The 24,930-nt window shown below is 44.9% G+C and overlaps 1 protein-coding gene across 1 annotated transcript; it reads left to right on the top strand.

Moving 5' to 3' along the window:
• Positions 1-9,618: 9,618 nt before the first annotated feature.
• LOC311232162 (prostaglandin D2 receptor 2) lies at positions 9,619-16,957 on the top strand. Its single transcript, XM_084318862.1, has 2 exons — positions 9,619-9,746; positions 13,193-16,957. The coding sequence occupies exon 2, from the start codon at positions 13,200-13,202 to the stop codon at positions 14,487-14,489; it is 1,290 nt and encodes a 429-aa protein (XP_084174988.1). The 5' UTR covers positions 9,619-9,746; positions 13,193-13,199; the 3' UTR covers positions 14,490-16,957.
• The last annotated feature ends 7,973 nt before the right edge of the window (positions 16,958-24,930 follow it).

Raw genomic sequence — 24,930 nt, forward strand, 5'->3', positions numbered from 1 at the left:
GGACAAGAAAAAAAGCTGCCGCGAAGACGAGGAAAGAGAGCCGGGGTCCGGAACAGACTGAGGTCCAAACGACACAGAACCACATTGCCCAGCATATTGTTGGCCAATGTGCAATCGATAGGAAACAAATTGGACGACATCAGAGCAAGGATCCAATTCCAGAGGGACATTCGGGATTGTAACGTCCTCTGTTTCACAGAAACTTGGCTGAGTCCAGATGTCCCGAATCATGCAATAGAACCGGCAGACCATTTCTTCGTTCTACGAAAAGACCGGACGGCATTAGAGTCACTAAAGAAGAAAGGAGGCGGCATCGCCTTCATGATAAACAAGGAGTGGTGCGATTTAGGCAACACAAAGGAAATGTCTAACCACTGTTCCCCAGACCTGGAGTTTATCACGATAAAATGTCGACCCTTCTTCCTCCCAAGAGAGTTAACGTCCATCATCCTCATCGGAGTGTACATTCCACCACGTTGACGCGGCCATTTTGGTCTTGGGGGATTTCAACAGCGCGCGTCTTAAAAAGGTGCTGCCGAATTTCTATCAGCATGTGACCTGTCCCACCAGAGGCGAGAACATATTAGACCATGTATACTCGCAATTTAAGAATGGGTACAAGTCACAGGCTCTTAGTCCATTCGGTAAAAGCGATCACGTTGCAATTTTTCTTTTGCCTAAGTACAAACAGTGTCTCAAGCGAACGCCGGTGGTCTCGCGAGAGGTTAAACGTTGGACCGTGACGTCAGTAGAGTCACTCCAAGCAGTGCTGGGAAGCACAGAATGGAGTGTACTCCGTGATAACACAGCCAATATTAACGAATACACCGAAACGGTGATTGACTATGTCTGTACTCAGGTAGAAGTAATAATCCCCACCACCAAAATTAATATCTACCCAAACCAAAAGCCCTGGGTAGACAAATCCGTCCGTGAGGCTCTGAAAGTGCGCACATCAGCATACAACACCGGGCTGGTGACAGGCAACATGGAAGAACACAAGATGGCAAGATACAACGTCAGGAGAGCAGTAATAGAGGCAAAACGGCGTTACAGGGATAAAGTTGAACTTCAGTTTGAACAGGCTGACTCTAGAGGCATGTGGCAGGGCCTCAGAACAATGACAGACTACAAAGGAACCCCCCTCAAACTGAACAGTGACATCTCCTTAGCAAATGATCTCAACTCCTTCTATGCGAGGTTTGAGGCTGTGAATAACAACACCAGCCTACAAACCACGGCAATGGGGGGGGGGGGGTCTGCTGATGGAGACTCAGTGTTCAGGGTAACAGAGCATGAGGTGAGACGGATCTTTAAAAAAGTGGATATCAGGAAGGCAGCAGGACCGGACGGCATCCCCGGCCGCGTCCTAAAAGTCTGTGCCGACCAACTGGCCCCGGTATTCACTGACATCTTCAACCTGTCCTTGGAACAGGCCGTCATCCCCACCTGTCTGAAGAAGTCCACCATCATCCCTGTACCCAAAAAATCTACGCCCGCTTGCCTCAACGACTACCGCCCTGTAGCCCTCACCTCCATAGCCATGAAGTGCTTTGAGAAGCTAGTGAAGGGCTACATCTGTTCCTCCCTCCCCATCAACCTGGACCCTCTGCAATTTGCATATCGCCCCAACAGGTCCACGGAGGACGCCATAGCCCATGTGCTGCACACAGCAGCATCACATCTGGACAAGAGGAAGGGGAACTATGTGAGAATGCTGTTCATCGACTACAGCTCAGCATTCAATACCATAGTCCCCTCCAAACTCATAGCCAAGCTCAGGGACCTGGGCTTGAACTATGACCTGTGCCAGTGGGTCCTGGACTTCCTGACGGGCAGACCCCAGGTGGTAAGAGCCGGCAACTGCACCTCCTCATCCATCACGCTCAACATAGGGGCCCCCCAGGGCTGTGTTCTGAGCCCCCTCCTCTACTCCCTGTACACACATGACTGCGTAGCACAGCGGAACAACAACACCATCATCAAATTTGCTGATGACACAGTAGTGGTGGGCCTGATCTCTGCCAACGACGAAAGGGCCTACCTGGAAGAGGTAGAGAACCTGTCACAGTGGTGTCAGGAGAACTGCCTCTCCCTGAACGTCAGCAAAACAAAAGAGATGATTGTGGACTTCAGGAGGTCGGGGGTCAAGGACTACAGCCCCCTCAGCATCGACGGGGCACCAGTTGAGAGAGTGAACAGTTTCAAGTACCTCGGAGCCCACATATCCGAGGACTTGACATGGACCACACACATTGACAGTGTTGTGAAGAAGGCACGACAACGCCTCTACTTCCTCAGGCGCCTAAGGAAGTTCCAAGTCAGTCAGAAGATCCTTAGGAACTTCTACTCATGTACAATAGAGAGCATCCTGACCGGCAACATCACCTCCTGGTTTGGGAATAGCACTGCACAAGACCGTAGCAGACTACAAAGAGTGACACGTTCAGCCGAACGCACAATTAGAGGGGGGCTTCCCACCCTCCAGAACATTTACAACAAGCGGTGCAAGGGGAAGGCTAAGAGAATTATTAAGGACTCGAGCCACCCGAACAACTGCCTCTTTGAACTGCTGCCGTCAGGCAAGCGATACCGGAGTCTTATGGCGAGCACAGAAAGACTCAGAAGGAGCTTCTATCCCCAGGCCATCAGGCTGCTAAACGAACAATAATCGCTAAACGAACAATAATCACTATGCAACAACCATCAAATGCACACAGCACACACACCCACACGCACACACACACTCACTCAAACAAACAACACACTGCAGCACCCACTCTCCACACTTTAGATCACACAAACACACTTACACTTTATATTTATTGATAAAGGATTTGCACTACAACCCGTACACCTACTGTGAATTGTACCTAAACTGCACCTTGTCCATTTATGCCTTGCACTATATAGTATTGTATATTAGTACACTGCACAGTATTGTATATTGTATGGTAACTACGTCTACGAACATTGTACATATGTCTAAACTGAACACTGTGACCTCTTTTTTTTTCTTCTAATTTTTACTATGTTTTTATTTCATACTTATCTTGTCATGCACAGTCTCTGGAGCGCAACAGTAAGAAGCATTTTGTACAAAAGTATTCTGTACTTCTGTATGACAACTATTAAAGAAACTAATCCCGATTTAATAGGGGTGCCTGAGATCTATTGGGACCTGGCGGACGTTTTTAGCAAGACGCGTGCTAAAGCACTTCCGCCTCATAGATCATACGACTGTCCCATTAATCTTCTACCCGGTACCTCCCCGCCTCGCGGGCGAATGTTCTCTCTCTCACGCCCCGAAACCTTGGCCATGAACACCTACATAGAGGAGGCATTGCTTGCGGGGCACATACGCCCTTCCACTTCCCCTGCCGGCGCTGGCTTCTTTTTTGTTGATAAGAAGGATGGGGATCAGCGCCCATGCATTGATTATAGGGGATTGAATGACGTTTCCATCAAGAACCGATATCCTTTACCCCTCATGGACACGGCCTTTGAGTGCTTACAGGGGGCACAGGTCTTTTCTAAACTTGACTTACGTAATGCATACAACCTGGTCAGGATTAGAGAGGGAGACGAGTGGAAGACTGCATTTAACACACCCAATGGGCACTATGAGTATTTGGTCATGCCCTTTGGTTTGGCTAATGCTCCGGCAGTCTTCCAAGCCCTGGTTAACGACGTGCTGCGAGACTTGATTGGGGTGTCGGTGTTTGTCTACTTAGATGATATCCTGATTTTTTCTCGCGATATGGTGCAACACCAAATGCACGTTCGGGAGGTGCTAGACCGTCTCCTCAAGCATCAACTATTCGTTAAGGCTGAGAAGTGTGTGTTTCACACGGACACCGTGTCCTTCCTGGGCTTTGTGTTGACGAAGGGTGATCTGCGCATGGATCCAGCCAAGGTGAGTGCAGTTTTGGACTGGCCACGGCCTTCGTCGCTCAAGGGGTTACAACGTTTTTTGGGCTTTGCAAATTTTTACAGGCGCTTTATTCGCAATTTTAGCGCCTTAGCCAATCCCTTAACAGCTCTCACTAAGGCCTCTCTCCCTGGCTTTGAATGGTCGCCTAGGGCTGAGTCGGCCTTCTGCGATCTTAAACGTCGTTTTACATCCGCTCCTGTATTGATCCGCCATGACGCGGAGGTTCCGTTCATTGTGGAGGTGGATGCCTCTGACGTCGCGGTGGGGGGGTGCTCTCTCAGAGATGCTTAAAGGATGGGAAAGTGCACCCGTGTGCTTTTTTTTCTCGCCGTCTGTCACCAGCCGAGCGTAATTACGACGTGGGTAATCGGGAGTTATTGGCGATCAAATTGGCACTGGAGGAGTGGAGACATTGGTTGGAGGGGGCGGCACATCCTTTCATTATTTGGACTGATCATAAGAACTTGGCTTACATCCAAGGGGCTAAACGCCTTAACGCTCGCCAGGCCAGGTGGACGTTGTTCTTCACACGATTTCGATATACCATCTCCTATAGACCCGGCTCCAAGAATATCAAACCTGACGCGTTGTCGCGCCAGTTTGATCTTCCTGGGCGGGAGGAGCAGCCCCATCCCATTATTCCACCGGCCTTGATTTTGGCACCCGTGTCTTGGGGCATAGAGAAGGTGGTAAGGTCGGCGCTAACGCGGGAGCCCGATCCTGGTGGGGGTCCTCCGGGACGGGCGTATGTTCCCAAGGTGGCGCGCTCACGCTTGCTACAGTGGGCACATGCGTCATCCCTCACCAGCCACCCAGGGGCAACCAGGACCCTGGAATTTATCCGTAGGAGGTTCTGGTGGCCGACAGTGGAGGGGGATACGCGTTCCTTTGTGGCGGCCTGTCCGGTGTGCGCACGTAGTAAGACCTCTCGACGGGCACCGGCGGGTCTCCTCCGACCACTTCCTATTCCTAACACACATTCACACATATCTCTGGACTTTATTTCTGGTCTTCCCCTTTCGGACGGATTCACCACCATTTTGGTGGTGGTGGATCGGTTCTCTAAGGCGGCTCACTTTGTCCCTCTCCCCAAGCTTCCTTCGGCCCGGGAGACTGCTGATTTAATTATACAGCATGTCTTTCGGGTCCACGGGCTGCCAGTAGATATCGTGTCGGACCGGGGTCCTCAGTTCGCCTCCAGGTTCTGGAAGGCGTTTGCCGCCGGCCTCGGCGCCTCTGTCAGTCTGTCGTCTGGGTTCCATCCACAGTTGAACGGGCAGACGGAGAGGGTCAACCAGGATTTGGAGGGGGTCTTGAGGTGTTACGTTGCCGGTAGTCCGGCAACGTGGAGTAGGAGGTTGGCTTGGGCTGAGTACGCGCATAATACCCTTCTCTCCTCTTCTACCGGTATGTCTCCCTTTCAGTGCCAGTATGGTTTTCAACCTCCTCTGTTTCCCGAGCAGGAGCAGGAGGCGGAGGTGCCCTCGGCCCAGGCACATGTGGCTCGCTGTCGCAGGACGTGGAAACAGGTTCGGAAGGCGCTACAGAAGGTTTCGGTTAGTACCCAACGGCAGGCTAACCGTAAGCGTCGTCCGGCTCCAGTTTACCGTCCAGGGCAGCGGGTTTGGCTTTCCACCCGGGATCTCCCTCTCCGGGTGGAATCCAAGAAGCTGGCTCCTCGCTTTATAGGACCATTTAAAGTGATTCATCGGGTTAATCCAGTGGCTTACAAGCTACGACTTCCGAGCTCTATGAGGGTTCACCCGACGTTTCATGTGTCCCTGTTGAAGCCATTCCTCTCATCGCCCTTGGCCCCGCCACTGCCTGTGGTTCCTCCGCCCCGGTTTATTGGCGGTCAACCCATTTACACGGTGCGGAGGATACTGGGTTGTAGGCGGAGGGGTAGGGGGTTTCAGTTCTTGGTGGATTGGGAGGGGTACGGGATAGAAGAGCGTTCTTGGGTGCCTCAAAGGGATATTTTAGATCCCAGCCTGATCGTTGATTTCCGGCGGCTGAATCCCGAGGCTCCTAGGTGAACGTCTGGTGCCGTTCGTCGGGGGAGGGTACTGTTACGTTCTGGACACCGACCTCGGTCGGTGACCACCCACATTCCTGGCATATGTCACTGGGCTTGTCACCTGTCATTTCCCTGTCAATTAGTGCTGTCACTTAGGGGTGGTTCCTGATTGGCTGTCACGGGGGTGTGTGTGGAATGTTGGTATTTTGTCTCTATTTAACATACCTCTCTTCTGCTTGTCCATTGTCAGGTCTTCACTAATTGCGTTCGGGGATAACGCGGACGGTTCTACTTTGGACCTCCAATAAGCTCCCATTTACCTTATCTTACACTTGTGCTTTTAGCACTTGTTCTCTCTTAGAATTTACTCTGTGTTCTTACTATTAAAGTCGAACCTGTTCAAGAGTAAACACTCTCTGTCTCTGTGATTGCCTTCAACCATTGGAATTCACCTACCTGCATTCTGACACAATCAATTCAGTCAACTTTGCCAACAAACTCTCGCCTCGCTTAATGTGTCTCGACCGGGAAAGTAAATTGGGAATTTTCTCTGCAGTTCATCTGTAATGTACATTTTCGCTTTGGCATATTGTGAGCATAATCAATGCCGGTCCGATCTGTCCGCTTCCGTTTGTGTGTGAGCGTAGTAGGGCCGCTAACAAAGCAGTCTTCTCCTTCCCCAGCCTTCCCAGAGATCAGTCGCATTTCTCTCCCTCTCCCAGGTCTCTCAAGGCCATCCCCACTGCTGACTTGCCTCCCTGAAGCTGTCTGGCTACTGTGTCGACTCTACTCATCTATCACCGCTGCTCACTGCCTCCCTGAAGCCGGTCTTGACGTGTCGACTCTACCTTCTTCAAAAGAATCAACTCCCTACTCAACTACGATATGGATCTAATGAGCTGGTCATTTGCAGCGATAGACCGCATATTTTCTTCGAGGAAGTAGAATGCGGCTGATCCACTATGCCCGCTCGGAACTTTCCAATCGGGCTTCGCTATTGATACCTACGGAAAGTGGAATCCGATCTGCCTCTTTCCGCTCGAAATTGAGGATGTGGAGGATGTATATATCCTCGTATTCATGCTGATCGGTTTGGGAGCGATCATCATCAGGATCTGGTTTTGTTTCAAATTAATTCTGAGAGACGTAAATCCTTTGGTGGTGGCGATAGCCAGGATCGAAGTCTCCCACATGGAACTTTTTAACCACTCTACCACTCTGACAAACAATCGAGATCAAAGGTCATGCTGGGGATCACGTAGGAGATTAAGGACGTGATAAATCGTGTTTAAACCAAATTGGGGCATTTTTGGAAGCATTTCTGGCCACTGCTGCCTAATGCCCCTGCCCCCCCCCTCCGTCTGTTACGCTCTGGTTCTCTGACAGCCGTCTGAGAACCACCCACCACTCTGACACCTGTCACTTGGCTTCCCTGTCACTTATCTCCCCTGTCACTTATTGTCTGGGTCTCCTGATTGGCTGTCACGGGGGTGCGGTGGGTATGCTTGGAATGTGGCTCTATTTAACCCTTGTCTCTCTGTTTTCACTTTGTCAGGTCTTCACTATCTGTTCGGAGGTAACGCGGCGGTTCCGGTCTCTGGACCCCATTAAGATTACTTTGTTATTCTCTCTCTCTCTCTTGTCGCCCGGTGTCTGTACCGTATAATTACTCTTGGTGTATTGTACCATTAAATTGGACCACTATTGAAGAGTATACATTCTCCGTCTCATTACTTGCCAACCACTACTGGAACTCACCTACCTCACCGTGACACCGTCTGCTGCAGAGAGTGGAGTCAACAAGGTCAAGTCGGGAGTTGAGGACGGTACACGGCGTACCGGGGATGATGGAGCCTCCCAAGGCCAGGCTTTGGCTGAAGGAGATAATAGTGGCATGTGGCCCCCCCACCCCCAATCCCACACCCAATCCCCCCTCCCACATGTACGCAGTACGAGTGCTGGAGGGGTGCCAAAGAAGACTGTCTCATCACCAAGTCCTATCCCCCAACTGACAGCATTGTAGTCAATCCCCGCCCCTTCCGCTACTGCAACGGTGGTTCTGGACAATCTTTCTCCTTCCTCCCTCCCGCCCCTCCCCCCCCCCCCTCCCCCCAGGGTGCTCCGCGCTAAACACGGCAGCGGGAATACACATACGTTATGTCTCAAGGCTAGTCCGGAATGTCTCAACAAATGCGCATGTTTGGTGTATTAATTAATGATTGTGTGCCATTATTACTATCAAATGTAATGATTGTGAAATATTACTGTAAATGAGTGGTATGTGTATGAACCAAGCATCCTTGACTCAAGGGACAACGATGTAAATAAGTCCTGGACTTTTCGTGTCTATCCCTGACAAAACAAATACTCATGTGATCTGTATATGTTTATTGTCTAAATAAAACTACCTACCTACCTTCTCTGGGAAAACGTCACACGCAACAGAGTACCGTGGTATTTGGTGCAATGCGCCAGTCAATTTAAGAATATGCATAATGGTCCCGCGGAAAACAATGAAATCCGGACTGATATCTGCCAACAGCGCTGCTGTCAGGAGTGCAGAATGCTCCATGACTCCCGCGAGCAGATCAGGGGAAATAATGGGCGTGTCAACGCTGGTATCATCCTCGCAATGTCCGTTTAGTGGATATGCTCCAAAAAAGAAGCTAAATCTGCGGGTGCGATTAGCTTTGCGCAATCCATTCTTTGTAGATTCCGCCCTAGGTGTAGCTCAACTGACTTTGTGCCAGTCAGATTCAGGAGTTGTATGGGGAAGGAGTAATTTTTTTATTCAGCAGCTGTCTTTTGGAACAGTCTGCCCAGTGACCTGAAAATCGTAGTCATTGCTGTTAGATTCAAGTCCAGCCTGAAGACATGTCTCAAAAGGGACTATAATTAACCTAGACACTCAGCAGAAATGCACCCTTGCATTTTTATGAGTCTGTTATGTATAAATGGTAAATGGTATATGTGATGTGTTGTGATGTCATGTCTGTATGATGCATGTCTAAGCATCTCATTCCCCTACCCCCCTACAAGGACCACAATGGAAATAATCTCTAAGCTTTTTTGTGTTCATCCTTGGCAGTATCTCCTGACTGCTTTCTGTCACATGTTATTTTTATATTGTTAAATAAAGTCATTAATTCATTATTATTATTATTATTATTTATTATTATTATTATTATTATTATTATTATTATTATTATTATTATTATTATTATTATTATTATTATTATTATTATTATTATTATTATTATTATTATTATTATTATTATTATTATTATTATTATTATTATTATTATTATTATTATTATTATTATTATTATTATTATTATCAACAATCCAGATGTCAAAATATTTATAATGTAGGACTCAATAGCTGTACAGAGTAAAGTGCTAATCTGAATTTTGAAAGAAAGTTGAAAAAGAAAAGTTTGAAGAAAGTTGCAAATTGTTAATATCCAATCCAATCCAATCCAATCCAACTTTATTTACAAAGCGCTTTAACAGCCACAGGGGCACAATGTGCTGTACAGAGGGAGCATATTAAAAAATCTCCATCTGAAATATTCTCAGATATGCTCACGAGACTCATTTACTCAACCCACACTCACTCATCCTGGCTATTAGCATAGAGGGTGGAGCGAGGGGCAGAGCAGAAAGACGGAAACAGGGGTTTATGCAAGGGTTTCCAAAACGGTTGAGACAACATTTACTGTATGTCACATAACTGAAGGGATGAGTGAATGTGACACCAAGAGGAAGACAGCAGCAAGAACAAGCAACATCTTGGTGAGTGCTACCAAAACTAATTCACCATTTACAACAGAGGAAGAAATGCAGCTGTGATCACATTGGCTGAATGGCTGCAGATCCTCAAAATATTTCTGTGGTGTGCCTCTGTCTGAAAGCTACATTTTAAGTATTTCTGAGGAGTATATTATTTCTGATGTATTATGTGTATTGTGAGTTTTCAAATGTATACTGAATGTCAATAGCACCCAAAGAGCAGAACAGCCAGGGAAAGAGAAACAGACTAGAGCGTGTCTGGATAAAGGTAATAGAAATGTAATTTCTATGTAATCAGCCACAATGTGTGTGTGTGTGTGTGTGTGTGTGTGTGTGTGTGTGTGTGTGTGTGTGTGTGTGTGTGTGTGTGTGTGTGTGTGTGTGTGTGTGTGTGTGTGTGTGTGTGTGTGTGTGTGTGTGTGTGTGTGTGTGTGTGTGTGTGTGTGTGTGTGTGTGTGTCAGCATGCGTACAGTAAGTGAACAGATCCCTATGGTAGACAAGGTGATGGTGGATAAGGAGTTCTAGGGAAGTGTGTTAAGAAGACCATGGCGATGCACTGTCTGATAAAAACCTGGTATGCTTAAAAGATTGGCAGACAACAATAGACAACGCTAAACACCCAGAGTTCCTCATGAAACTCACTTCCTCACGAAGCAGTTTGTTCACATATTCATGTCAAAGTAAAAATCCGGTAACACTTTATAATAACACTCAGTTATAAGACCTTTATAAGGTATTTGTAGATAATGAACTAATCATGAACAAACCATTTATATACATTCATAACTATATTTGTATATAACATTTACAAATTAGTTCTACATTATTTATAACTCATTATCAACATTGTTTGTACTTGATTTGTTCATCATTAAATAATGTTGTTTAATGTGTAGTAACACATTTGTAGATGCTTTGAAAAATGGATATGAACAAACGACTATACTGTACCTCCATTTATTTGTTCATGTTCAACAAATGATTTGTTAAGACATTCATAAAACATCTATAAATCATTTGCAGATGCTATTGTGTGCCCTAATCTAAAGTGAAGCCTATTCATCATTAACTTAATGTCTAAAAGTTTGTTTATTTGTGGACTTTTATGAATACACGAAGCAATTACCAGACTTGTCTTTTCATGTTTAACAAATGATTTGTTAAGCCATTCATAAAACATCTATAAATCATTTGCAGATGCTATTGTGTGCCCTAATCTGCATGTATTTTATATGTTAATAAAATTGCATTTATCTATAGTCCTAATTCTGTCACTGTTTGATGTCACAAAGAAGGGTGTATTCGAAAGCTGTCTACAACATTTGTAACAGGTGATGAAAAAGTAAACAAATAATTAACTGTATTAGACATTTGTTAATGATGAATAGGCTTCACCTTAGATTAGGGCACACAATAGCATCTGCAAATGATTTATAGATGTTTTATGAATGTCTTAACAAATCATTTGTTGAACATGAACAAATAAATGGAGGTACAGTATAGTCGTTTTTTCATATCCATTTTTTAAAGCATCTACAAATGTGTTATTACACATTAAACAACATTATTTAATGATGAACAAATCAAGTACAAACAATGTTGATAATGTGTTATAAATAATGTAGAACTAATTTGTAAATGTTATACAAATATAGTTATAAATGATTTAATAATAATTTACGAATGTATATAAATGATTTGTTCATGATTAGTTCATTATCTACAAATACCTTATAAAGGTCTTATAACTGAGTGTTATTATAAAGTGTTACCAAAAATCCTTACATTTGCAATGAAATGTTTCTTCTACTATATTGTGCAAATACAAAGGTAAATAGATACAGGGATAAATATAATAGATGAAGGATATAAAAAATCAAGTGTAAACTCTGTACAAAACTCAATACGTTTCACTAGTTGGTGATTATTGTTGCCAGGAAACACTAGTCCCTCAGGTATAAAGCGCTTGGTCAAGCCTTCATTCAGCTCAGCAGAACCTAAATCCATCATAGGTATAGAGACAGGCATACATACAGTGGCTCAAACTAAACTGACATTATTCGGTGGGAAAAATCTAAGCACCGATTACTGATACAGTTGGATAATCCTGCAGCCCAACATAATCACACAACTATTACACCAAGAAGACACCAAGAAGACCGTCTGTTATTAAGGAAAGCATCACCAGACTCAGACGAGATTGTGTTAGGAAATTGTTGTGGTGGCAATACTTTATTTACTCAATCAAGAGGTTTCAGTGCACATGTGCAGGCATGGCACTATTAATGTCTTGGTACTTGGCATCAAGAGCTGTGACTAAGCGTCTGCATGCACGGGTGTGTTTACTTATGCATGCATATACATGGACAGGTAAATACTCCCCACCCATACGTTCTCACACTCTATTCATCTGCACTTGGAAATGTAGGACGCGTAAATAACAACAACAAAACGTGTTTAAGTTCACTCTCCAATTCTCAGCTCGGTTCTCAAGTCCCTCCCACTGTGGCTTTGGCATGTCTGTGTCTTACATTACACCCTGAGGGATATGCATGATTGTGTGCAGTTGCCTAAGAGTGGTATGTGGTATGCGGATAGGTCATAGAAGCAGGCTTTGACACGTTGCTGTCACTGATGAGAAACTGAAATTTGATGGGGGTGAGAGAGAAGTGTTAAGAGGAAGATCTTGTCTTTTAGAGGACGAGGAAAAGGACATGACGCAAGGAATAATGACAATTAGAAAGAAGTGTTATATATAATATGGTGTGAGAATCACACCTAGCAGCTGGTTCTGTACGTGAGGCCCTTGGGCTATCTGGTCTGTATGGACTGTAGAACCTCATCCTATAACCTATATGGCATTATGGGGCAGGATATGAATGGCTACCCTAGCAACAGCCTACAACAATCCTCAGTTGTCGTTAGTGTAAAACAGTTTGGCTGTGATACCAACGATAACACTGTGTCAAGTCAACCATCAACATCATTATCTTGAATAATTTCGATTCAGTGTTGTTATGATTACTGCAATCGCCTAATTTAATCGTTAATTCAATTTAATTTGTGTTTTACCCGACTACTGTCAAGGCAACTAATTGAATTTGTAATGGGTGTAGTGACCATAAAGATTTACAAGGGAGACAGTGAAGCTGTCGACTTGATTTAGTCATACTGAAGGGGAGGATATTGAGCAATTTGTTCCTACGGTGCCCACATCTAACAGTATTCTGATAGTTCTCACTATCTCATCATCACCGCAGTCATCATTATCATCAACACCATCATTACCATCCACATCACCGTCACCACCATCATCATCGTCATCAGTCATCATTATCATCTTTCTACATTTTATCTTATTCACTCCCTTCTTATTCTTCTTCTTCTTCTCCTCCTCCTCCTCCTTCATTTAAAATGACTATTAATACTGTTCTCTCTTTCCTTTCAGATCAGAGATGGCCAATTCTTCGCTCTTCTGTCCTCTGCTGGATAGCATGAGGAAGCACACCCTCAACACCAACACAAGGGCCAACATGGTGGTTGTGTGCTTCCATGGTCTGGTCTCCTGCCTGGGCATCTTGGAGAACATCCTGATCCTCTGGGTGGTTGGTTTCCGCCTGCATCACCGCACCGTGGCCTCTGTCTGGGTGCTCAACCTGGCCATGTCTGACTTCCTGGCCACGCTGACACTTCCCCTCTTCACCCACTATCTCCACTCCTCCCATAGCTGGGAGCTGGGCAGCATGCTATGCTCAGCCCAAGCCTCCGTCTTCTTCCTCAACATGTTTGTGTCTGCCTTCCTGCTGGCAGCCATTTCCCTGGACCGCTGCTTGCTGGTGGCTAAGCCGGTGTGGAGCCAGAATCATCGGTCAGTGGCGACAGCATGGAAGGTGTGTGCCTTGGGTTGGCTATGGGCTGCAGTCAACACATTTCCTTACTTCCTGTTCCGGGCAGTGACAGAAAAGCTGGATGGAAGGTGGATGTGTTACCACAATTTTGCTTTGTATTCAACCCAGGCCACGCTGGACAGGGATTGTAAGGTAAGGCAGACGGCAACTGCCATTTCTAAGCTATTGCTGGCTTTCTTGGGACCCCTGGCAGTTATTGCAGGGAGCTACATCCTATTTGGCCTCAGCCTGGGAAAAAGGAGGAAGAGAAAGAGGCTAAATGGAGCGCTGATTATGACAAACATAGACAGTGCCTCAAGGATAACAAAGACCTCAACCACCGGCCGTAGTATGTCCTTGTTCTCCTCCACTTCTTCAAAGCAGACCAATCAGGGCTTGTTGTCCAGCAGCTTCACCAAGATGGTGGCATCTGTGATCGCGGCATTTGTGCTGTGCTGGGCTCCCTACCATATCTTCTGCATGGTCGAGGTTGTAGCTCAGTCCTCTGACAAATGTCTCACCCTGGTGGAGGTGGGGCTGCCCATAGCCACATCCTTTGCCTTCCTGAACCCTGTCCTGAACCCCATTCTGTACGCATTCAGCTGCCCCCACTTCTGTGTGAGAATCCAACAAAGCCTAGGGGCATTGTTTGAAGGACTGGTGGAGGAAGGAGAGGGAATAGCATCTGGGATGAGCAGGAGAGTGGGGGCAAGAAGGGGGAGCAGTCCAAATGGTCCTGGGTCACCCCACTCCCTGCACCCCTCCATACCCTCCTCACCCAACCTTCCACATGGCCTCAGGACCTGTGATGTGGACAGAGGACAGCAAGACCAAGGCAATGGGCTTCAACATGAATGAGAATGGGAGATATGAAAGTAACGCTCATCTTTATTTATGACTTTGACTTGGAAGCCATTATTACCGTTAAAGCCTGCATAACTTGTTGTGTCACATGGCTACCGGTAAATGGCAGTTGGAACAGATAGAAATGAATGGCCTGGTTTGATATTTGTTCTTCTTGTCTCAATCTTTCTAACAATTGATATTACTGCCCTACAAAGGAAAACAGCAATTGCTCAATATTTTGTTGAAAATTTGCCATCGACACCTTTCTTACATTGAAGTCATATTTTATCTTCAAAAGAAATCTAAAATCTAAATGTTGTTGCTTTTGCAAATGATCATTTGTTACATTTGTTTTGTCTCTTTTACAAACTTAGTAGTTACAGCCTTTTTCCTTTGTAGGGCATATTGCTACGTAGCAAAAACATTTAGCACAGTATTCTGAAAACGGAAAACCACAGTCTGCTGACTTCTTTCTTAAGGGGAGGTCCTTTCATCTTATCTGAATGAAACTTAACACTTAACACACATTGAATTTGGATACAAAATAAACAATATTTATTTAGTATTGTAACTTTTATATATTTTGTTATTACCATATCCAAATTAGCTAATATTTCATAAAGGATGTGCACATTTGCACATTAGTTGTGTACATACAGTTTTTTCTTATCAGTGGATTAAGTCAGAGTTAATTTCCCTGTTTCAATATCATTTACAGAGGGGGGAGTTAAAAAGGTATACTCATGTACATATATATGTAATAGGGGAAGTAAGATGGCGGAAATGATTGGTCAGCGTTGTAGCCAACAAGTGTCCGCTTCCAACGCTTCCACGTGGGGGGGGGGGGGGGTGCGAATAGAGTAAGTATGTGAAAGTTGACAAGCGAAAATTAGTTGTGACTGAATCTTCAGAACGCACGAGGTGGCTATCCATTTTGGATTTGCTATATATTTTTTTTTATATACACAGTTTACGAAAACCTTTCTCAAGCACTCATTTATGAATAGATTTTGATAACATTTTGGCCTGTACTACTTCAGGCTATGGTTACGAACGGGAATCTGGCAACCACTAAAGATAAATGTGAGTACACAAGTTCAAGTTCAACTCAAGTTCAAACCTCTTTTACTCTATTTCATTAGCACTAAAAGTGATTATCCTTTTTTGCTTTAGAAATTTCAAAAGAGACCAGCCTCATGCAAAAAAGGTATGCAGTCCTCAAGATCAAGTAAAAAAATTGCCAGATAAACATAAGAGAAAACGGGAGATACAATTTTTTTTATTAACTACAGACCAGTATCTTTGCTTTTGCAATTTTCCAAAGTGCTTGAAAAACTGTTCATATTTTGTTGATTGAGAGTCAATATGGCTTTTGGACAAACACATCTATAGCTTTAGCAAATGATTGAAGAAATCACAAAAGCAATAGCAAGAAATACACAATAGGCGTCTTTATTGATTTGAAAAAAGCATTTGATACCATAGAATAGATCATATAATTTGTATTTCTAAAGTATATACATACGGTGTGAGAGGAACAGTCCTAAACTGGTTAAGTAGCTATTTAGATAATAGACAACAACATGTATAGTTTGCTGGTAATACATCTGAGTGTATGAAGATTGAATGTGGAGTCCCACACGGCTTGGTTTAGTGGCCTAAACGATTTATTTTGTATATCAATGACATATGTGAAGTGTCAAAGACAGTGGCAGCCGCACCCCCTGGTAAAGAGAGGAGGAGAAGAAGAACATTTTTTATTTTTATTTTAGACCCCTAAAAATAAAATAAACATGTTTAAAATGAATAATATTTACTCATTTTAAGTATGTTTGTGTTTCCAATGCACAATATAACGTTAAAATATAAAATATTAATAATTGTTTTCCTGAACAGGAAGTGACGATTCTGTCTGATAAAGAACGTTCCATTACCTTAGCCGCATTTTTCCTGCCGTATTTCTCTCGCTGTATCCGTCGCAGCCAATCAGTGCGTAACGCGTTGTGCGTTGAAATATGATGTTTATGATGGAAGCCGGGCGCGATTTGAAGCGGTCTAAGCAGCAGCGTCTATTATTTTTTTCCGTAGCAGCATTTTTTTCTTTTTAGCCGCATTTCGCGGAGACGCTCTCTGATTGGCCGACGCGGCGATGCCAGTTTTTTCCTTAGCCACAGTTTGCAACATGTTCGAGGCTGTGTGTTGTGAACTTGTGAATCAGTCTGGAGTCTGGACAGTGGGCAGTGAGTGGAATGGATATACATCGACAACAGTCTGGGGGACAGTCAGTGGACATACACTTTAAATTAAGCCCTCCGGCTGGACCACGTTTCAATTAAACAAAGTGAGTTAATTCTCTCTCTCTCTCTCTCTTAGCCAACTCAGCTAACTTTAGCTGCTGTTAGCCACTCAGCTAATGCTTAACTAACGCACGCTCTCTCTCTCTCTCTCTCTCTCTCTCTCTCTCTCTCTCTCTCTCTCTCTCTCTCTCTCTCTCTCTCTCTCTCTCTCTCTCTCTCTCTCTCTCTCTCTCTCTCTCTCTCTCTCTCTCTCTCTCTCTCTCTCTCTGTTCTGTTGTGCTGCCTGCACCCGCCTGGTGTGTCTGTGTCTCTCTCTCTCTCTCTCTCTCTCTCTCTCTCTCTCTCTCTCTCTCTCTCTCTCTCTCTCTCTCTCTCTCTCTCTCTCTCTCTCTCTCTCTCTCTCTCTTCTGTTGTGCTGCCTGCACCCGCCGTGGTGTGTCTGCGTTCTCTCTCTCTCTCTCTCTCTCTCTCTCTCTCTCTCTCTCTCTCTCTCTCTCTCTCTCTCTCTCTCTCTCTCTCTCTCTATCTCTCTCTCTGCCTATGCGTGTGTTTGGAGACGGAGCGAGTTTGTTTCTAACGTTTCTATTTATTTATTGTGTTTCAAGTTGTGAATTAGACTGTACTTTATTTGGCCAATGCGTGGTACATGTTTGGTATAGCGCCCCCTAGCGCCCCCTCTGGAGAATAATCCAGGAGCCGCCACTGGTGGCAGCTGGTCCATAGAGGGCGCTAGGGCGCCCCCCCAACCCCCCCCCCCCCCCCCCCCCAGGTGGAAAGTGGTTTTCGATTTGTTTTATTATAGTCGATTTCGGCTGCTAAAAATATAATAAACATTTGGAAAAATTTATTATAATGACTCATTTTAAGTATGTTTGTGTTATAAATGCACAATAACGTGTAATATATAAATATAATCATTGTTTGTGCGTCCTGTTCATCCCCTCTCTCTTCTGGGCGCTAGAAATATTGCCCCACTGACTGGGCGTCAGTGCGCAATACAGCCAATTGAAAAATGCACAGGGTAACTAACATAAATGCACCTAGCAACAAAAGTTTGCGAATCAGCATCTTCAAATATGATGCATAAAGGGCGATTTATTTAGCGCCCCAAGCAGAGTCATTGTGGAATTGTCTATTCACTCTATTGGCTGAGCGTGGCATTTGTGTGACATCACATCCCAAATCACGTCAACCAGGAAATAACAAAAGCGAATAGTTGTTGTCATCGTCGGAAATTGATAATAATCACAAGATACATTCAGACAGTGTTGGATCTAACAAAATGGATTTATATGGACACATTTATGGAAAGTTCAAGAAGTTTATCGAAGGGTTAGCACGACACGCGACGGCTCTTCCAATTCATACGTGATGTTCTACCGAAAGGTGAGTCTCAGCCTCAATATATACTGTTCTGTAGTTACTGAAACGGATTGAATATGGCAACGCCCCACCTAGAATAATTTTCACCAGTCGCCACTGGTCAAAGATATTGCAGTTTGTTTTGTTTGAAGATGACACCAATTTATTTAGTTCAAGAGATAATTTAAAGGTTTTGGCAGAATGCATTGTAAATTAAATGACCAAACTTAAAACATGATTTGATGAAAATAAGTTATCTTTATTTGAAAAATATTAAAGTGTATGGTTTTTGGTTATATTACAGAAAAAAGCAGTAAGAATTGTTCATAATGTGGATTCAAGAGAACACACCAACAGTTCTGAGGACAAGAACCATAGAAGGACATTTTATTTTAAGCATCAATATGTACTACTTTAAAGCATCAGTATGTAGGACTACTTTAAAGCAGATGTGTGTGGCGTAAAACTATGGAATTCTCTACACAATGATTTAAAGAGTTGTACAAATATCTTTCAGTTAAAAAAAATGTATAAAGAAAGAACATTTAGATGTCATGAAGTTGAGGGGTAATAGCTTTCCCTATGTAAGTATGTATTGTAAGTATTGCTTGTTAAAGATGTGTAATTGACAGATCATCTATTTCTATTGTTTATTTATTGTTTTGAGTAAGGGGCAGGCAAAATAAGATTTTCTTTTCCCTGCTCCTTTTCGCTCATGGATAGCTACAACTTGGGAGGTGCTTTTTATTATGAAATGATGCTGTTTTGCTTTTGTGGAGCTGTGCATTGCCATGAACGGAACAAATATATATTGTATATATATATTTAAAAATAATAATAAAAAAGGCCTCTGTAAATTACCACCTAAGGGCTCTGTAGATTACCTATTGACACCTTTTTTACATTGAACAATCTTCAAAATAAATGTTACATCTTGATTATGTTGCTTTTATGAGTGATCATTTGTTGCTTTTGTTTTATTTTGTCTCTCACCTGTGTTTGTTTCTGTGAGTAATCTGAATGAAACTTAACACATTGAATTTGAATACAAAATATACAATATTTTGTATTATTACTTTTAGATATTTTGTTATTTACTCAGTTTCAAGGTAAAACATGGTAAAACACATGATATCTCTTATTCATGTGTGACCTGTTTACAATAGACATATAAAAACATTCAAAAGTTCAAAACTTTTAAATCTTCTAATGGAATTAACTGTTCTAACTTCAAGGTTTTCTGGAGTCTCATTTGAACCCATTTCAACTCAGTTTCTGGTGGACTTACCATTGCACCATAGAAAGCATATTTACTAATTGCATCACAGTCTTGTATCACAACTGCACTGACCGGAAAGCACTGCAGAGGGTGGTGAAAACAGTTCCAGGACCAGCAGGCTCAGGAACAGCTTCTACCCCTCAGCTGTCCTCTTGCTGAACTCAGTGCCCCCCCCCCCCCCCCCCCCCCCCCCACACACACACACACACACACACACACACACACACACACACACACACACACACACACACACACACACACACACACACACACACACACACACACACACACACACACACTCACTCTACACACACGTTCAGCTCCAACTCCATAGTGAAGTTCGCAGACGACACGGTGGTGGTGGGGCTGATCTCGGACAACGACGAGAAGGCCTACCGGGAGGAGGTTGAGGTACTGGAACGCTGGTGCCAGGACAACAGCCTGCTCCTGAACATTGGTAAAACCAAGGAGCTTATCGTGGATTATAGGAGAGGACAGCAGGAGACGCACACACCACTGATGATTAACGGGGCTACCGTGGACAGGGTGAGCAGCTTTAAGTACCTGGGGGTCCACATCTCAGAGGACCTGACATGGTCAACACACATAGACACAGTAGTAAAGAAGGCGAAACAGCGCCTCTACCACCTGAGACAGTTAAGGAAGTTCAGAGTATCGGGGAAGATACTCCAGTCCTTCTACTCAGGAGCTGTAGAGAGCATCCTGACCGGAAACATCACTGCCTGGTATGGAAATAGCACGGCACAGGACAAGAAGGCCCTACAGAGAGTGGTGCGCTCAGCCGAGCGTACCACGGGTATCGCACTACCCCCCCTGCAGGTTCTATACAACAAGAGGTGCAAATCCAGAGCCTGCAGGATAATGAAAGACCCTCACCACCCCAATAACAGCCTGTTTCAGCTGCTGAGCTCAGGCAGACGCCTGCGAACCCCAGCTACTAGGACAGAGCGGCTTAGGCTCAGCTTCTTCCCCCAGGCCATCAGAGCCATGAACAATGAACATTGAGTGCTCAGAACATTGAACTATCCACACACAAGCACACATGAACACACACACGACACGCACGCTGTGCACGCTCACACACGAGCAGCCACTTAACACTTTAACATGAGCGGGCACACACTCATGTCGCACACACGCACACTTATGGCCAAAGGAAAGGACACTTTAAATTAGAATTAGAATAACAGGAACAGTGTATTGCACTACAAAAGCTAACTAGCATGTCCCATATGCTCTGTAAATAACTATGTACAGATACCGAGATGTCACTCCATGTTACCTGTTACCTGTTACTGCACAATGTTGTTTTCAATTTTTTGATTCTATTATATGTTGTACCACTGTATTGCACATCGTTGCGGGCAAGACCACCCGCATTTCATCGTATACCTGTATGCCGTGACAATTAAAACTCTTGACTTGACTTGACTTGACTTGACTTGACACACAGACACACACACACAATCTCTCCATACCACTCTGAACTCTGTTGCCTATACTCAACCTGTAGACTATCTTTCAGATCAACAGGAGTTGATGTATTTGGAGACACATGATATTCAAACCTCCACCACCAGGGAGCAGTGTAGTATAATTATGTGACCTGACATGAAAGTGAGACTCAGTTTGATGCTTTCCAGGTCTCGTAATCCGGTCACATTCAGAATCAGAAGCACTGAACTTCTGACCACCTTTCAGTATCATTAGATTTGATCAATATACATCATGATTATCTGAACCCCTGTCTCGACACACACACACACACACACACACACACACACACACACACACACACACACACACACACACACACACACACACACACACACACACACACACACTCACTCTACACACACGTTCAGCTCCAACTCCATAGTGAAGTTCGCAGACGACACGGTGGTGGTGGGGCTGATCTCGGACAACGACGAGAAGGCCTACCGGGAGGAGGTTGAGGTACTGGAACGCTGGTGCCAGGACAACAGCCTGCTCCTGAACATTGGTAAAACCAAGGAGCTTATCGTGGATTATAGGAGAGGACAGCAGGAGACGCACACACCACTGATGATTAACGGGGCTACCGTGGACAGGGTGAGCAGCTTTAAGTACCTGGGGGTCCACATCTCAGAGGACCTGACATGGTCAACACACATAGACACAGTAGTAAAGAAGGCGAAACAGCGCCTCTACCACCTGAGACAGTTAAGGAAGTTCAGAGTATCGGGGAAGATACTCCAGTCCTTCTACTCAGGAGCTGTAGAGAGCATCCTGACCGGAAACATCACTGCCTGGTATGGAAATAGCACGGCACAGGACAAGAAGGCCCTACAGAGAGTGGTGCGCTCAGCCGAGCGTACCACGGGTATCGCACTACCCCCCCTGCAGGTTCTATACAACAAGAGGTGCAAATCCAGAGCGTGCAGGATAATGAAAGACCCTCACCACCCCAATAACAGCCTGTTTCAGCTGCTGAGGTCAGGCAGACGCCTGCGAACCCCAGCTACTAGGACAGAGCGGCTTAGGCTCAGCTTCTTCCCCCAGGCCATCAGAACCATGAACAATGAACATTGAGTGCTCAGAACATTGAACTATCCACACACAAGCACACATGAACACACACACGACACGCACGCTGTGCACGCTCACACACGAGCAGCCACTTAACACTTTAACATGAGCGGGCACACACTCATGTCGCACACACGCACACTTATGGCCAAAGGAAAGGACACTTTAAATTAGAATTAGAATAACAGGAACAGTGTATTGCACTACAAAAGCTAACTAGCATGTCCCATATGCTCTGTAAATAACTATGTACAGATACCGAGATGTCACTCCATGTTACCTGTTACCTGTTACTGCACAATGTTGTTTTCAATTTTTTGATTCTATTATATGTTGTACCACTGTATTGCACATCGTTGCGGGCAAGACCACCCGCATTTCATCGTATACCTGTATGCCGTGACAATTAAAACTCTTGACTTGACTTGACTTGACTTGACTTGACACACAGACACACACACACAATCTCTCCATACCACTCTGAACTCTGTTGCCTATACTCAACCTGTAGACTATCTTTCAGATCAACAGGAGTTGATGTATTTGGAGACACATGATATTCAAACCTCCACCACCAGGGAGCAGTGTAGTATAATTATGTGACCTGACATGAAAGTGAGACTCAGTTTGATGCTTTCCAGGTCTCGTAATCCGGTCACATTCAGAATCAGAAGCACTGAACTTATGACCACCTTTCAGTATCATTAGATTTGATCAATATACATCATGATTATCTGAACCCCTGTCTCGACACACACACACACACGCACACACACACACACACACACACACACACACACACACACACACACACACACACACACACACACACACACACACACACACACACACACACACACACACACACACACACACACACACTCACTCTACACACACGTTCAGCTCCAATTCCATAGTGAAGTTCGCAGACGACACGGTGGTGGTGGGGCTGATCTCGGACAACGACGAGAAGGCCTGCCGGGAGGAGGTTGAGGTACTGGAACGCTGGTGCCAGGACAACAGCCTGCTCCTGAACATTGGTAAAACCAAGGAGCTTATCGTGGATTATAGGAGAGGACAGCAGGAGACGCACACACCACTGATGATTAACGGGGCTACCGTGGACAGGGTGAGCAGCTTTAAGTACCTGGGGGTCCACATCTCAGAGGACCTGACATGGTCAACACACATAGACACAGTAGTAAAGAAGGCGAAACAGCGCCTCTACCACCTGAGACAGTTAAGGAAGTTCAGAGTATTGGGGAAGATACTCCAGTCCTTCTACTCAGGAGCTGTAGAGAGCATCCTGACCGGAAACATCACTGCCTGGTATGGAAATAGCACGGCACAGGACAAGAAGGCCCTACAGAGAGTGGTGCGCTCAGCCGAGGGTACCACGGGTATCGCACTACCCCCCCTGCAGGTTCTATACAACAAGAGGTGCAAATCCAGAGCCTGCAGGATAATGAAAGACCCTCACCACCCCAATAACAGCCTGTTTCAGCTGCTGAGGTCAGGCAGACGCCTGCGAACCCCAGCTACTAGGACAGAGCGGCTTAGGCTCAGCTTCTTCCCCCAGGCCATCAGAGCCATGAACAATGAACATTGAGTGCTCAGAACATTGAACTATCCACACACAAGCACACATGAACACACACACGACACGCACGCTGTGCACGCTCACACACGAGCAGCCACTTAACACTTTAACATGAGCGGGCACACACTCATGTCGCACACACGCACACTTATGGCCAAAGGAAAGGACACTTTAAATTAGAATTAGAATAACAGGAACAGTGTATTGCACTACAAAAGCTAACTAGCATGTCCCATATGCTCTGTAAATAACTATGTACAGATACCGAGATGTCACTCCATGTTACCTGTTACCTGTTACTGCACAATGTTGTTTTCAATTTTTTGATTCTATTATATGTTGTACCACTGTATTGCACATCGTTGCGGGCAAGACCACCCGCATTTCATCGTATACCTGTATGCCGTGACAATTAAAACTCTTGACTTGACTTGACTTGACTTGACTTGACTTGACACACAGACACACACACACAATCTCTCCATACCACTCTGAACTCTGTTGCCTATACTCAACCTGTAGACTATCTTTCAGATCAACAGGAGTTGATGTATTTGGAGACACATGATATTCAAACCTCCACCACCAGGGAGCAGTGTAGTATAATTATGTGACCTGACATGAAAGTGAGACTCAGTTTGATGCTTTCCAGGTCTCGTAATCCGGTCACATTCAGAATCAGAAGCACTGAACTTCTGACCACCTTTCAGTATCATTAGATTTGATCAATATACATCATGATTATCTGAACCCCTGTCTCGACACACACACACACACACACACACACACACACACACACACACACACACACACACACACACACACACACACACACACACACACACACACACACACACACACACACACACACACACACACACACACACACACACACACACACACACACACACACACAGAGGTGTAAACTAGGCCAGAGCAGGGTGGGATTAGCATAGAGGTAGTTGTAATTTAGAGGGAATGATAAAGAGGGAAGATCTGGAATAGAAAGAGAGGTTAGGATTAAACCTACGGGTCAGGCTGACATACACGGCCCCACTGTCCTCTCAGTACTGAGAGATTATCCACAGCTGTCTTCCGCGGGCCAGCCGTGTATAGGTGTAACAGAGTGACAGCCAATGAAATGGGTGCATTTGTCACGCTGTCCAAGGAGCTGAACTGCTCTCTCGTGCAGCCGTTCTATATCATACTGGCTCCGCTCAGCGTCATCTGCTCTAACCTCACTTCGTGCACAGCACTGAATAAAAATCCACAATGTACCTTTACATACCAGCATCCGTCTGGCCACACCCCTATCCGCTACCTTCA

This window comes from Notolepis coatsorum, assembly GCF_963971535.1.
Source record: "Notolepis coatsorum genome assembly, chromosome: 7".
NCBI lineage: Eukaryota > Metazoa > Chordata > Actinopteri > Aulopiformes > Paralepididae > Notolepis > Notolepis coatsorum.

Coding starts and splice junctions, on each gene's coding strand:
- LOC311232162 (XM_084318862.1), top strand. CDS start 13,200: ATGGCCAATTCTTCGCTCTTCTGTCCTCTGCTGGATAGCATGAGGAAG.